The 12,404-nt window shown below is 42.4% G+C and overlaps 2 protein-coding genes across 2 annotated transcripts; both read left to right on the plus strand.

Moving 5' to 3' along the window:
* Positions 1-1,216: 1,216 nt before the first annotated feature.
* Positions 1,217-5,870, plus strand: gdf10b (growth differentiation factor 10b). The gene is made up of 3 exons (XM_024285745.2): positions 1,217-1,593; positions 3,441-4,264; positions 4,337-5,870. Exons 1-3 carry the CDS (start codon positions 1,350-1,352, stop codon positions 4,526-4,528), a joined length of 1,260 nt encoding a protein of 419 aa, XP_024141513.1. The 5' UTR covers positions 1,217-1,349; the 3' UTR covers positions 4,529-5,870.
* A 1,859-nt stretch (positions 5,871-7,729) lies between these two features.
* On the plus strand, positions 7,730-10,640 carry gdf2 (growth differentiation factor 2). Its single transcript, XM_024285746.2, has 2 exons — positions 7,730-8,899; positions 9,040-10,640. The coding sequence occupies exons 1-2, from the start codon at positions 8,569-8,571 to the stop codon at positions 9,948-9,950; spliced, it is 1,242 nt and encodes a 413-aa protein (XP_024141514.1). The 5' UTR covers positions 7,730-8,568; the 3' UTR covers positions 9,951-10,640.
* The last annotated feature ends 1,764 nt before the right edge of the window (positions 10,641-12,404 follow it).

Below are 12,404 nucleotides of genomic sequence, written 5' to 3' on the forward strand. Positions count from 1 at the left end.
CTTTTGTAACTTTTCCTCTTTAGAAGTTTAAATAAAATCAGGAAGTTCTTCCTCGTCTCCACCTGGTGGAAGTTTGGTTGTTGCTGTAGATGGAACTGTTGTAGCACTTGTTAGGCACATAAACCAACCTGGAGACCCCAACACTGAAGCTGAACTCTCTGTCTGTCATTTAAACGTGTGAAAAAGAACGTTTACATCATTAAAATCAGTTTTTATGACGTATAATTTAAAGTTTTACTCCGTTTTACTTCCTGGTTATAATGCTGCTGTTTTTAGACCAAATTTAACAAAATCATGTCACATTCTAGGACATAGTTTCTGCAGAGCAGCAGGAGTTCATTAGGAATCACATCTACATTTTGGCAGGACTATTGGTGTTGACCAACCCCGCCCCTCTTCCCCTCGCTGACCCTCCTGAGCATTTTCTGTCTTTTTCAAACAGTATTCTTTCTTCTGCTTCTGATTCACAACGATTTGAATAAAAAATGTTCAGAAATGAAACTTTGATCTAAAAATTCTTCTTTCTTCATCTCAAGAACGAGTTAAAACACTAAAACACCATCTGATCTGATCAGGTCTTAATGTGGTTTAAGTTTAATGTGATCCCCTCACTTTGTAGCGTCTGCTGCTATTAGGAGGTGTGAGGAGAATGTTTAAGAATACAAATAAAAGATAATTCTCTGAATCTATCTTGTTTGTCCCTCACAGCTGCATCAGTGCCGTTAAGGATCTGGTTTTGTTGATCCTAATCAGAACTGAGCTGCTTCCTGAACAGTTTGGGTTGAAACACATCTTGAATTTGAAGGGAAACTTAAAGAATATAACCTTTAAAAACAGATCTAAACCATTTTTCCTTTTTCTTCTCTGACTTTTATATATTTATTGATGCATTTATAGTCACTAAAATGTTGAATTTTGCTCTGAATTGATACTTTGGATGCAGTTTGCTCCAAAACTGGAAGGAAAAAGATAAAATCCTTCAAACACATTTGATTCTAAACCTAAATAGAAAAGTCAATTTCCTTGATTAGTTCTTGATGTTTGGAGTGATTTTCCACTGAACGCGCGTGAGAGATCAATAGATCTCATCATATCAGTGAGTCTCTGCAGACTTTAAACTCTCCTCTGGGTCTCGGAGCTCGCGGGGAGTTCTCGCTGCCTCGCGCTCGTTGGCTGCGCGCTTTGACGCGTCACGCAGCCTCAAAACGCGGCTCTCCTCCCTTCCCGCAAACAGCTGTGGCGCGTGAACCGCGGAGGTCGTCCTACCTGGATGCGGGTCTGAGGTCTGAGGTTTGGGTGGGCGTCCACAGAGCTCTACTTCCCCGCGTTTGGGTCATCTTTTGGTCGTCATGGCGAGCCGGCTCCTCCACCTCCTCCACCTCCTCCACGCGCTGCTGCTCCTGCAGCGGAGCGGCGCTCACCTCCACGCAGCTCCGCGCTCCGACGCGCCTCCGGACGCGGAGCGGCGCGTCTTTACGCACGAGAGCCCGGACACGCTCTCCGCCAGCATGTTCCGGCTGTATGAGAGCTACAGCAAGGAGCCGCAGAGCCGCAAAGGCGGGAACACCGTGAGGAGCTTCGGAGCCGTCCCTAGTGAGTCCAGAACCAAACTGACCCAATGAGCCGGTTCTGACCGCAGGATGGATCAGACTCGGAATGAGCGGGAAGCAGATTCTCACCAAAATACACTAGAGAGAAAACCCTAACAGTAAATAGTTTTAAAATCTGTTCTTACTTAAATTATTTTGCATGTTTGTGTAAAAGATCTTTAAAGATTTGTTGCCAGGGGCGGAGCTGGAACTTTTGGGGGGCAGAAGATCTTGGGAGGGGGGCAAATGAGAACAGCAGAGTGGGAAGGAGTTGCATGTAAAAGGATCCAAAATGTGGATTTCTAACAGTTTTATTTCATTTAGAAATATTATTTTTCACCTCTTAAATAAACTTGTATTGATGAGTTCTTAATCTCTGGCAATAATAAGAATATTGACTCACAAGTTGAATGGGGGGGGTATGGGGCGGAGCTTTTGCTGTCAAAATTTCCATCTATATGCAGATGATGGTGTCGTCTGCATTTACAATAGTATCATCCACTTATAGACGATAGTATCATCTCCACATAGACAGAAGTATCATTTACATGTACACTGAAAAAAATAACTAACACGATTTACTTAAGAAAATCCTCGTAAGAATTTGCACTAACAATTATTGATTAAATTTTACTTCATTTATGAATACAAAAACTACCAACAACAATCTAGTAACATTTACTACAAGGTTATTATCAAATCTTAAGTAAATAGAGAAAACATAAATGTCTCTAATAATTAAATTTACATAATATTAGTTAATGCTCCAAAAGTGATTAAAACAATTTGAAAAGTAGATGTTAGTAATAAGCAATCAACATTTTTGATAACTTATAAAAAATATGTAAACTTAACTTCTTTACTAGAAAAATCTATGTATTTGCATAATCTTTGAATTATTATGTAAAAATTATGAGGAATACTTAAGTATATATTACTGATGCAAAAAGTTTGTTTTTTCAGTGAGAGAATAGTATTATCCATAATAGTATTATCTATAATAGTATTATCTGCATATAGACAATAATTTCATCCGTACATAAACAATACATCTGCATATAGAGGCAAGTATCATTTACATATAGAGGATAGTATCATCTGCATATAAATGATAGTATCTTCTACGTATACTGTAGATGATAGTATCATTTATATATAAGGTAAACAACAGTTTAATCTGCATAACGACAATATTATCATCTACACATTGACAATAGTATCATCTACATAAAGGCGATAGTATTATCTAAATATAGACAATAGTATCATCTGCATATTGTTGCAACTTCACATTTGGAGATTTACCACCCAAGTTGTTTAAAAAAATAGTGAAAGCCACAACTGCCTAATCAACTCTTAGAGAACTCTGCTGCCTTGACTCCGCCCCTGATTGTCACACATAATAAGCAGATCAACTGTTGAAAACTCAAAGCGTACAGGTGCTCCGTCCCCTCTGAGCCAGGCATTGCCACCTCCCTGCTCCATTTGGGTTGTAATCTACCCGTCCCCTCATGCTCCCGGTAGCTGTTGGAAAGGAGGTGTTAGACAAGAGCCTATTATCACAGCCAGACACCGGCTGCACTGCAGAAACCTCAGAGGAGCTCGTTCTCCTCTAACCACTTCCACGTGTGGGACCGACCCTCTGGACGCGCCGTGTTTGTCTTTCAGGCTGCGGTGACTCCAAGAGTGAAGCTATCTGGATGAGGTTTTTGGTTATGCGTGAGCAACCTCGTCTCTGAGTTTAATCATTTCCATGTTCAGAATCTCACTGGATGCTGTCAGAAGAAGACAAAAGGAGGAGAAGGACGAGGTGTCAGGTTTCAGTCTCAGATCTTTTCTTGTTTCCTTCAGGAGTTTTAAACGGCAAAGACGTCTTCCAGTTCAACCTGTCCAGCATCCCGGACTCCGAGGTCGTCCTCCTCGCCTCTTTGCATTTTCTCCACAAGCGTCCTCGTCACCCCCAGAGGCCGTGGCGTTTCCGACGGCCTCGCCACTCCTCTGCCGGTCCCGCTCCCGTAAGACTCCTCTTCTACGGATCCTCCCAGAACTCGGCGTTGGGGAACACGACCCTTGCGTCTTTCACCAAAGGCTCGTGGCAGACAGGGGACGCCACGGCGGCGGTGAGACACGCTCGGGATGCCAAGGAGCCGCTGATGGCGGTGGAGTTTGACGTGGGGTCTGAGGCGGTGCAGGAGCGGCCCCCACCGACCGGCATGCCGTACATGTTGGTGTACGCCGACGACACAGCTATAGACGAGCCAAACAGCGTGGCCACGACGCTGCAGAGGTACGGGCCAGGCGGCGAGGACAATTCAGCGTCAAGGATCCGGAGAGAGCTCCACCTCCAGACTCAAACCAACCACATCCCAGAGGTGCATTTCAGCAACCTGAAGAGCCAGGAGCTCTGGCAGAACACCTACTTCCCGGATAAGACGAAAACGGGCCGGAAGCAGGGACAGGTGAGCGGCGGGGGCGGGGCCAAGCCCCAGGTGCTGAGCTTTGACGAACGGACCATGAAGAAGGCGAGGAGGAGGCAGTGGAGCGAGCCCAGAGTTTGCTCCAGGCGCTACCTGAGGGTCGACTTCGCTGACATCGGATGGAGCGAGTGGGTGTTGGCGCCCAAGTCCTTCGACGCCTACTACTGCGCCGGGACCTGCGGCTTCCCCATACCCAAAGTGAGGACTTCTGATTCTCAAAAGGGTTCCCCTGATTGTGTCGTAGATGTTCATGAGTTTCTACCCCCTCAGGTTGCACGGCCCTCCAACCACGCCACCATCCAGAGCATCGTCAGGGCGGTGGGCATCGTCCCCGGCATCCCCGAACCGTGCTGCGTTCCGGACAAGGTCAGCCCCCTCAGCGTTCTGTTCCTGGACCCGGACAGGAACATGGTGCTGAAGGTCTACCCCGGCATGGCGGTGGAGACATGCGCCTGCGGGTAGGGTGGGAAACGTCGAGGAAGATGACCCGGAAGGCACATGTAAGAGAAGGGAAAACTCCTGAACTCTTCTCCATCTTTATTTAACTGAAGTTGTTGGTTTGTTCCCACTTCCTGCCAGAGGAGGAAGTGACTTCTCGCGGGATACGGAGGGTTCGGATCCTGAACACAGATCGAGTTTCCTTTGAATTTCTTCCCAGAATATTTGAGGCGATATTCCCTCTTGTGATTAAGGAGCGGGTTTCTCCGGTGTCGTTCAGGATTCAGGCTCAAGTGGTTCAGGACTCTGAAAAGCTGGAAAGACTTTCACAGAAGACTTTTTTGGCCAGCGTTTGGGGTCTGCGTGGGAATTCACGTCCTAAAAATTAACATCCATCATTTGTTTTTGTAAATAATGTCTTCTCATGTTGAAAGGCTTTGTGAGGGGAGGCAAAACCTGTGCGCTGCTGCCACCTGCTGGACATTTTAGTCAAAGCTTTTCTTTTTCATCATGATTTGTACAGATGATTATGTACAGGATTAGGATTAGATTTTCTACAGTAACTCAATACAGATTATATGATGTATTCATTCAAACTACCATGATGCTAAAACACAAATAAAAGTAACAGGATGTGTCATTTAAGTTACTTTACTGCGAAAACAAGTAATTTATTTTGATTTTTCTTTACATGCTTTAATGTTTTTTTATTTAACTACTTTATATTGTTTTAAATTGATTAAATATCAAGATTTTATCCAACTCCTAAAAACCTTAAGAATTAATTTAGCAGAAATTGACGTAAAAGTTAAGCTCTTTTAGGATCATTTCATAGAAAAGATTCAATAAAAACTCTTTAAGTGCAAAAGAAATTATTAAAAATCATGTGTTTGTGTATTCTGTATATCTTAACCCTATATAACCTTTTGTATCATATTTGATTTGGGCATTTCTGAGACCCCTATCTCATTAACATGATCAAAACTTTCCTTAATAACCCCTTGTGTATAATTAGGTCAGTTTTATCACATGTAGTTCATCAGCATTCCACTAGGGGGAGTAGAAGGGCGTTTCCTGCTTATTTCAAAATGTCTGCCTCCATGAAATCACAAAAACACTTTTGGCGGGAACAAATGTAGCTAATTTTCAAACTTTATAGTGATAACAACTCATCTATTGTTTTTCATTTTTACAAATTGTATTGAAATAATGCAAATTTTGTAGTTTTTTGGAGAAAAAAACGTACTAAATCACCCGAATGTACCATAACTGATAGTATCTACAGTATATCTCATAAAAATATGACATTCCAATTTTTTTGTGGATTTCATCAAGGGGGTTTAAAATAAACCTCTTAATTCCAAAACATTTGAATTAACTATCAGTTCTTTGATGTATTGGGATTTACAGGGTTAAAATGTAAAAGCTACACATATATGTATTATTGTTAAAGCTTAACACTTTAAGTGAAAAATAAATAGAAAATATCTTAAAGGGATATTCGGGAGGACAAAAAATGTCATAAAAGTTTGTCTTTCCAGTGTTAGCAAGAATTGATTAGCATGAATTTTCTATAAATGAGGTCATTAGTTGATTCATCTCATCTTAAGCTCCGCCCAACAGTCATGTGGCGTCTGCAGACTCAACATTCACACAAAAACAAAGTCAGATTCTCGTTTATTTGCGATGATTTCCTGTTTCCTTCACATTTCCATATTAATCAAACTAAAGTGAGGAATCAACACTTTTAATTTTCCGTCCAAATCTGTTTTGGTGCAACCTTTGATGCAACAAATGCCCCACAGCTGATCAGGATTATTTGGATTATTGATCAAAACTATTGATATTTGAAAATGTGTGAGAGGATAAATCTGGAATTAGAAGATGCAAAACGAACAATTTCTGCTTCCAAACCGCCTTTGATGAAGATCTTTGTGTAAAAGTTTCTCTTTTTTGGACAAAAGTTAAATAAAAATCCAGAAATATGAACATTGAGCGATGAAGGCCTGTTTGTCCAGATGATCACATCAGTTATTGATTAGATTAGCTTTATGTTTTATCAGTTTGTCTCTGAAACTAAAAATCAGATATGCTTTTATTTTGAAAATATCCTTGGTGCAGTTTAGAGTTTAATTTTTGCCTGAACTTGATCGACCTGCAGACATTCACTTTTTTATGTTTACCTGAAGGTTCTGGAGGTTTTTAGGACTGAGGAGACTGCAGAAAGCGGGATTTTCAATTACTGCACATTTTCTTAAATATATCATATTACATTTTTTGTGTCTCAAATCGTTTTAAAGACCCTCATTTTCATACACATTTGAAATGTTTTTACACTTAGAAGAAGCTAAAATTGTGCAGAAAATGACATTTTCCTGTCATTTATTCATTGGAACTCAATACTTTAGGAGTTGGGACATGGAAGGCAAGTTTGGGGTTCTGGGATTGATTATGGATTTTCCAGAACTTTAAAGTGGTTTCGAGCTGCAGTAATGGATTAACAATCGGATAACTGATCTCTAATCTCCTGCTTGCTCTGTTTAAACTCAGATAATCACAAATTATCATGATTATTATGATTCAATCAACAGGTTCTTTCTTTCTGTCCCTTTTCTCTGGTTTTGTCCTGGACTGACGGACCAGATTCTGTTCACAAATCTTTATTTTTGTAAATATTTGACCTCGCCACAAACTCAAAAACTTACCAAAATTTGCGTACACCCAAGTACGCGGTTGAAATGAATTTTGGGCTCAATAAACGACCCTCGTCCCATAAAAAATGATGACATCACAGTGGGAGAAAGCAGAAACAAATACAAATATACTGCTTAAAAGAAAGGAAGTTTTGAGATTATTATGGGCTGGCAGTTTTGTGATAAAGTGTATTAGATTTTAACATTTTCACCCAATATGGGAAAAGAAATCTTTTGTCGGAGCGATCTTCACGAAATTTCACAAACGCCACCTAGTTGAGTCGACAACCAGAAGAAGAAGAAGAAGAAGAAGTAGAAGAAGAAGCCGCCATCTTGAATTTTCAAGAAATTCCCCTTTTCTACCTTCTTAAAATTTAAACTCCTTCTATGGATTTCAGTCTATCACATCTTTATTCCTCAAGCATCATTGACGGGGAAAAATATTGATTTTAATGTCCGTAGATTTAAACGGCATTAGCATGTAAGCTAGTAAACATAAAATATGAATAGATTTGAAATGTGGGCGTGTTTAGGAAAAAACCTCTGTTGCTAAGGAAATTCAAAAATTTACTTCTGCTGATTCTTCTAAAAATGACACAGGCGTGTTCATGACCTCCAGGTGACCAAAAAATAAATTGGTTGCTATGGAGATAAAGCAACTGAAAAGCAGCTATTTTGAAAGAACTTTTTTTTAATGAATTTGTGTCACTGCAGGTGGCAGAGGGGGAGGGGCATATAGCAGCTGCCCAGCCATGGAGGAGGGGTCAAAGGGGGAATAGGGGGAGAATAGGGCGAGGGCGGTTTAAATTTGAACTTTCTTCTTTTATTGTTGTCTTTATATGTTCATTTCTCTGATCTGGTCTCGTATCTGTTTGTGGTTTAAATTCTTCGTTCGTCTTCTCTGTTCTCGTTCGTGCCGTCATCCTTCATCCCATTACTTCCCACCATGTGGGTGATTTTTCTTTTTCCTCCATCGCAGAACTTCTGCTCCAACTTTCACTTCCATCCTTCCCTCTGCGGCCGTCCTGGTGCTGAGGCTGAAGCCGTGGCTCCACCCGCCGCTGGGAAAGCGGCGTTCGGTGGCGGCGCCTGCTCCTCATTAGTCCCACATTCTGCAGGTCGACCCTCATTAATGCCGCTGGATGTTTACAGAGTCTTCATTAGCAGCTGTCCCTCCAGCGATAACAGAGCTTCAGAAAAGCCGTCAGCTCTGCAGATAAGGACGGCGAGCTTCTATTTTGGTTGACGCGAGTCCCCCTGTTTACTTTGGGAGCATGGGAGAGGACACCCGGATCATTCTGGCACCATCTCCATGTTCAAACTTAACGCAAAAGTCAGTTTTAACCTGAGGAGACGGCGAAGGGCTCCGGGATGAAGAGCTTTCTGTTCCAGCTGCGCCTCAGTTTGGCGCTCGCCATCGGCTCCTGCCTCTGCAAGCCTCTCGGCAACAACATCCACGCCGAGGCGCCGCTGGACGGGATGCCGCCGGACCTTCTGGACGAAGAGGAGATAGAGTCCAGAATGGAGAACCTTCTGGAAAGCTTGAAGGAGGGTTTCCTGAGGCAGCTGAACCTGTCAGAGGTCCCTCAGGAGAACTTCAAGGTCTCGCCCCCCCAGTTCATGGTGGAGCTGTACAAGAAGTATTCCTCCGACCGGCTGGCTGCCCCCCAATCGGATGTCATACGAAGCTTCACCGTTCAAGGTAGGACAGAGATCTTAAGGAGGGAGGAGAGTGTGTCATCGTCTGCAGCTGCCGTCGGAAATCAGCTTCATGAAGTCTAACGCTCATTTGAACCAAATTCAGCTCAAGTTTGTTTTTCTTCCGCATCTGATCTTCAACAGAAATCCCGGTCAGCGAGACCAACAACTCCAGGTCCAAACACCGGCTCCAGTTCGGCGTCAGCATCCCCGGACATGAAAAGATCACCACCGCCGAGCTGCAGCTCCTCTTCCTCCCAGACGGCAGGTCAAAGGTCGCCTCACAGAGCCCCAAAACCACCGTCAAGGTCTACCAAGCCGACGCCGGCGCCAGCAGCTCCCAGACTCCTCTGCTGCTGGGCAAAGAGGCGGTGGGCTGGAAGAGCTCGTGGGTGACGTTTGACGTGACCACAGCGGTTCAGAGGTGGGCTCGGTCGGGCCGGGGGGCCGCCGCTTTTGATGTGGTGGTGGAGAGGAGGGACTGCGGCGCCTCTCCCGGCACGGCCAGCTGCCTCAACATGAGCCTGTCCGTCGGGGACAACTCCTCGGCTGCCCTGATAGTCTTCTCGGATGACCTGGGCAACAGGAGGCGGAAGAAGAACGAGGAACTACGAGAAATGATTCTCCACGAAGAGGAAACTCTGCTGCACTCGGGCGCCGACTGGTACCGAGGGAACCAGATCCCCAACGAGGTCCCCGGCGCTCAGCCCCCACGCCGGCCCAAACGGAAGGCCGAGCGGGAATACTGCCGCAGGAGCTCGCTCAAGGTCAACTTCAAAGACATCGGCTGGGACAGCTGGATCGTGGCGCCTCCGGAGTACGACGCCTTCGAATGCCGGGGCCAGTGCTACTACCCGCTGACGGACGAGTCGACGCCGTCCAAGCACGCCCTCATCCAGACGCTGATGAACATCCGGGATCCGCGCAAGGCCAGCATGGCCTGCTGCGTGCCCATCAAGCTGGACCCCATCACCGTCATGTACCAGGAGAACGGACGGCTCACCATCAGATACCTGTACGAGGAGATGAAGGTGGCCGAGTGTGGATGCAGGTAGCCAGGAAGAGCGGCGGCGAGCAGAAACAGGAAACCACCAGACTCTGAACCATCAACTTCCCACTTTGAGTTGGCTTTTCTGAAGGAGGGAGACGGGTCCAATGAAAAAGAATTGATTCTTCTGGAGGAAACTGAAAATAAAAACTCAGAAATCCAACAAATTTACTTAAAATCTGAGAAAAAATGTTAGTATTTTTACAGATTAAAGCTACTTTATTTCCCGCCCAAAAAGGCAAACCTAAAAGCCCCAATCCAGAGTGTCTCATGTATTCAAAGCGATTACATGATGCTCGGTCAAAAAGTTTGGTTGGCTTTTGTTTTAAACACGCTAACACAGCTAGCATGTAGCAGTGTCTGACTGTTTCTTTACACGCTACTTAGAAGTTTTATGAATACGTCAACACAGCTATCGGTTCTAAAGCGCCAAATATGTAGCGTATCGGACTACTAGCAGGTTTGGGAGTTAGCGTAGTCGCAGTAACGTTTATTTTAGCCGTTTTCTTAGATGTTGCAAACAAGGTTGTTGTGAATACACAAATGTGGCTAACATGGATCCCTTAAACCAGGAGAGTCAGACTCAATCACACAACGGGCCAGAATCCAAAACACACCTTAGATCACGGGACGAACAGGATAAACATTTACTGAACACTCTAAAACTACATTTTAAAAACTGTAACTTTTTAATATAATTATGAACTAGATATATAGCATTACATGTGATAATGGTAGTGTGAATCCTGGAAGATGAATTTGGCCGTTGAAGATGCTGAAATTGATAGCTAAAAACGCTAAGGCTAATAGCTAGCTAAAATATTACCTAAAAGCCAAATTAGCCTAAAAACCTAAAAAAAAAAAAAAACCTTAGGTTAGCCAAAACAGCTAGCATGTAGCTGAAATATTAGCTAAACTCCAAATAGCCTAAAAAATGTCAGTAAACGCTAAAATAGTCCAAAGCTAGCAGAATGCTAATTTTAAAAACTTTAAAACTGTAACTTTTTAACATAATTATGAATAATAAAAAGGCAGGAATATTATTCTAGAGTAAATCAACTTAAACCTTAAATAACTTTCAATATTTTACTCTCCATAAAAATATATTTTTGTCAAAATTATACGAGTTAGAAATAAGATAACATCGGGTCATTAATAACAATAAAATAAAATGATCTGGAGGGCCGGATTGAATTACCCATAATTCCCCATAATTCCCCATAATTCCCCATAATTCCCCATAATTACCTCGGGCCGTGACTTTCAAATCTACGTCTTGATTGGTCAGTGTTTCTTACCTGCCAGGTGTTGCTCTGTTTTCAGTGAAACGGATTCGGTTCTTGAAGCCCAAACTGGTTTCAACTGGTCTGAGCTCTTTGAGGGTTAATGTAGCCTTCATTATATAGTATAGAAGTATGAGCCTTAATTCAGTGTAACTTTCACATGCTATTAAAAAGGTTTGGAGTTACAGATTTTGTGAAAACATCAACACAACTAATAGTTCTAAAGCAGTTTATGTGTAGCAGAGTCAGAATTTGTTGGTTCATTTACTAGTAACAAGTTTAAGAGTTAGCTTGGTTACAGTAACGTCTCTTTTTTTTACATGTTGCAAACTAGGCTGGGAGATGCAGATATCAAAGCTAACATGCTAATGTGGCTAACATGTAGTGTGTTATAAACAAGTTCTAGAATTACTGAGAACCAATCGGACAAAGTCTGACTCACGAGCGACTTCAGTCAGATTCTTTTGTCTCTGCGCCTTATATATATTTTTGACTTTTGGACAAACTGTTTTGAAAGTCTTGCCCCCTTTAGGTGGAGACTGGAACTGCAACTGCATTTTTCAAAATAAAAGAATGAAAAAAGCAGGAAGTTGAGGATTATTCCAACAGTTATTCGTTTATTTTCTACTAAGATGAGTCTTTGGGGGTGAATGATGTGATTTTGAAAAATCTCATCTTATATTCTTTTTTTATTCTATTTTAATGAATGAATCAATGATTAGTTTGGGACCAAAGTTTCTCCAGACTGTCTTGTCTCTGAGAAAAAGCTTTTATTCTGAAAATCCAATAAATGAGCTAAAAACCAATTAACTGATGCAATCATAAATATAAATCATAAAAGATTAAACTTCTCATGAAATACTCATTTAGCATCATGTCACACGTAATCCTACACATTCTTATTAAGCTCTTATTATGTCAAAAAATGTTCTGAAAATGATTTCATAATCTCTGTTTCCAAAGTGACATGACGGCTGTTTAATCCAAAAAATATTTTGTAGATTTTGGAGACAAAAGAGTCAATTAACTGTATTGATGGAGCGTCAGAATTTGAGTCAAACACGGAGGTGGAAGTATGATGGTCAGGGGTTAATAGCTGCTTTATAATTGGTGGAAGAAAGAAAAATGTTCTCCTGAAAACGATCTTCTTGAGCTTGAATTGAGGAGAACTTGTGTGA

This window comes from Oryzias melastigma, linkage group LG19 (genome assembly GCF_002922805.2).
Source record: "Oryzias melastigma strain HK-1 linkage group LG19, ASM292280v2, whole genome shotgun sequence".
In the NCBI taxonomy this organism is placed as follows: Eukaryota; Metazoa; Chordata; class Actinopteri; order Beloniformes; family Adrianichthyidae; genus Oryzias; species Oryzias melastigma.

Coding starts and splice junctions, on each gene's coding strand:
- gdf2 (XM_024285746.2), top strand. CDS start 8,569: ATGAAGAGCTTTCTGTTCCAGCTGCGCCTCAGTTTGGCGCTCGCCATC. Junction 8,900..9,039: donor ACGAAGCTTCACCGTTCAAG/GTAGGACAGAGA, acceptor GATCTTCAACAG/AAATCCCGGTCAGCGAGACC.
- gdf10b (XM_024285745.2), top strand. CDS start 1,350: ATGGCGAGCCGGCTCCTCCACCTCCTCCACCTCCTCCACGCGCTGCTG. Junction 1,594..3,440: donor GAGCTTCGGAGCCGTCCCTA/GTGAGTCCAGAA, acceptor TGTTTCCTTCAG/GAGTTTTAAACGGCAAAGAC. Junction 4,265..4,336: donor GCGGCTTCCCCATACCCAAA/GTGAGGACTTCT, acceptor CTACCCCCTCAG/GTTGCACGGCCCTCCAACCA.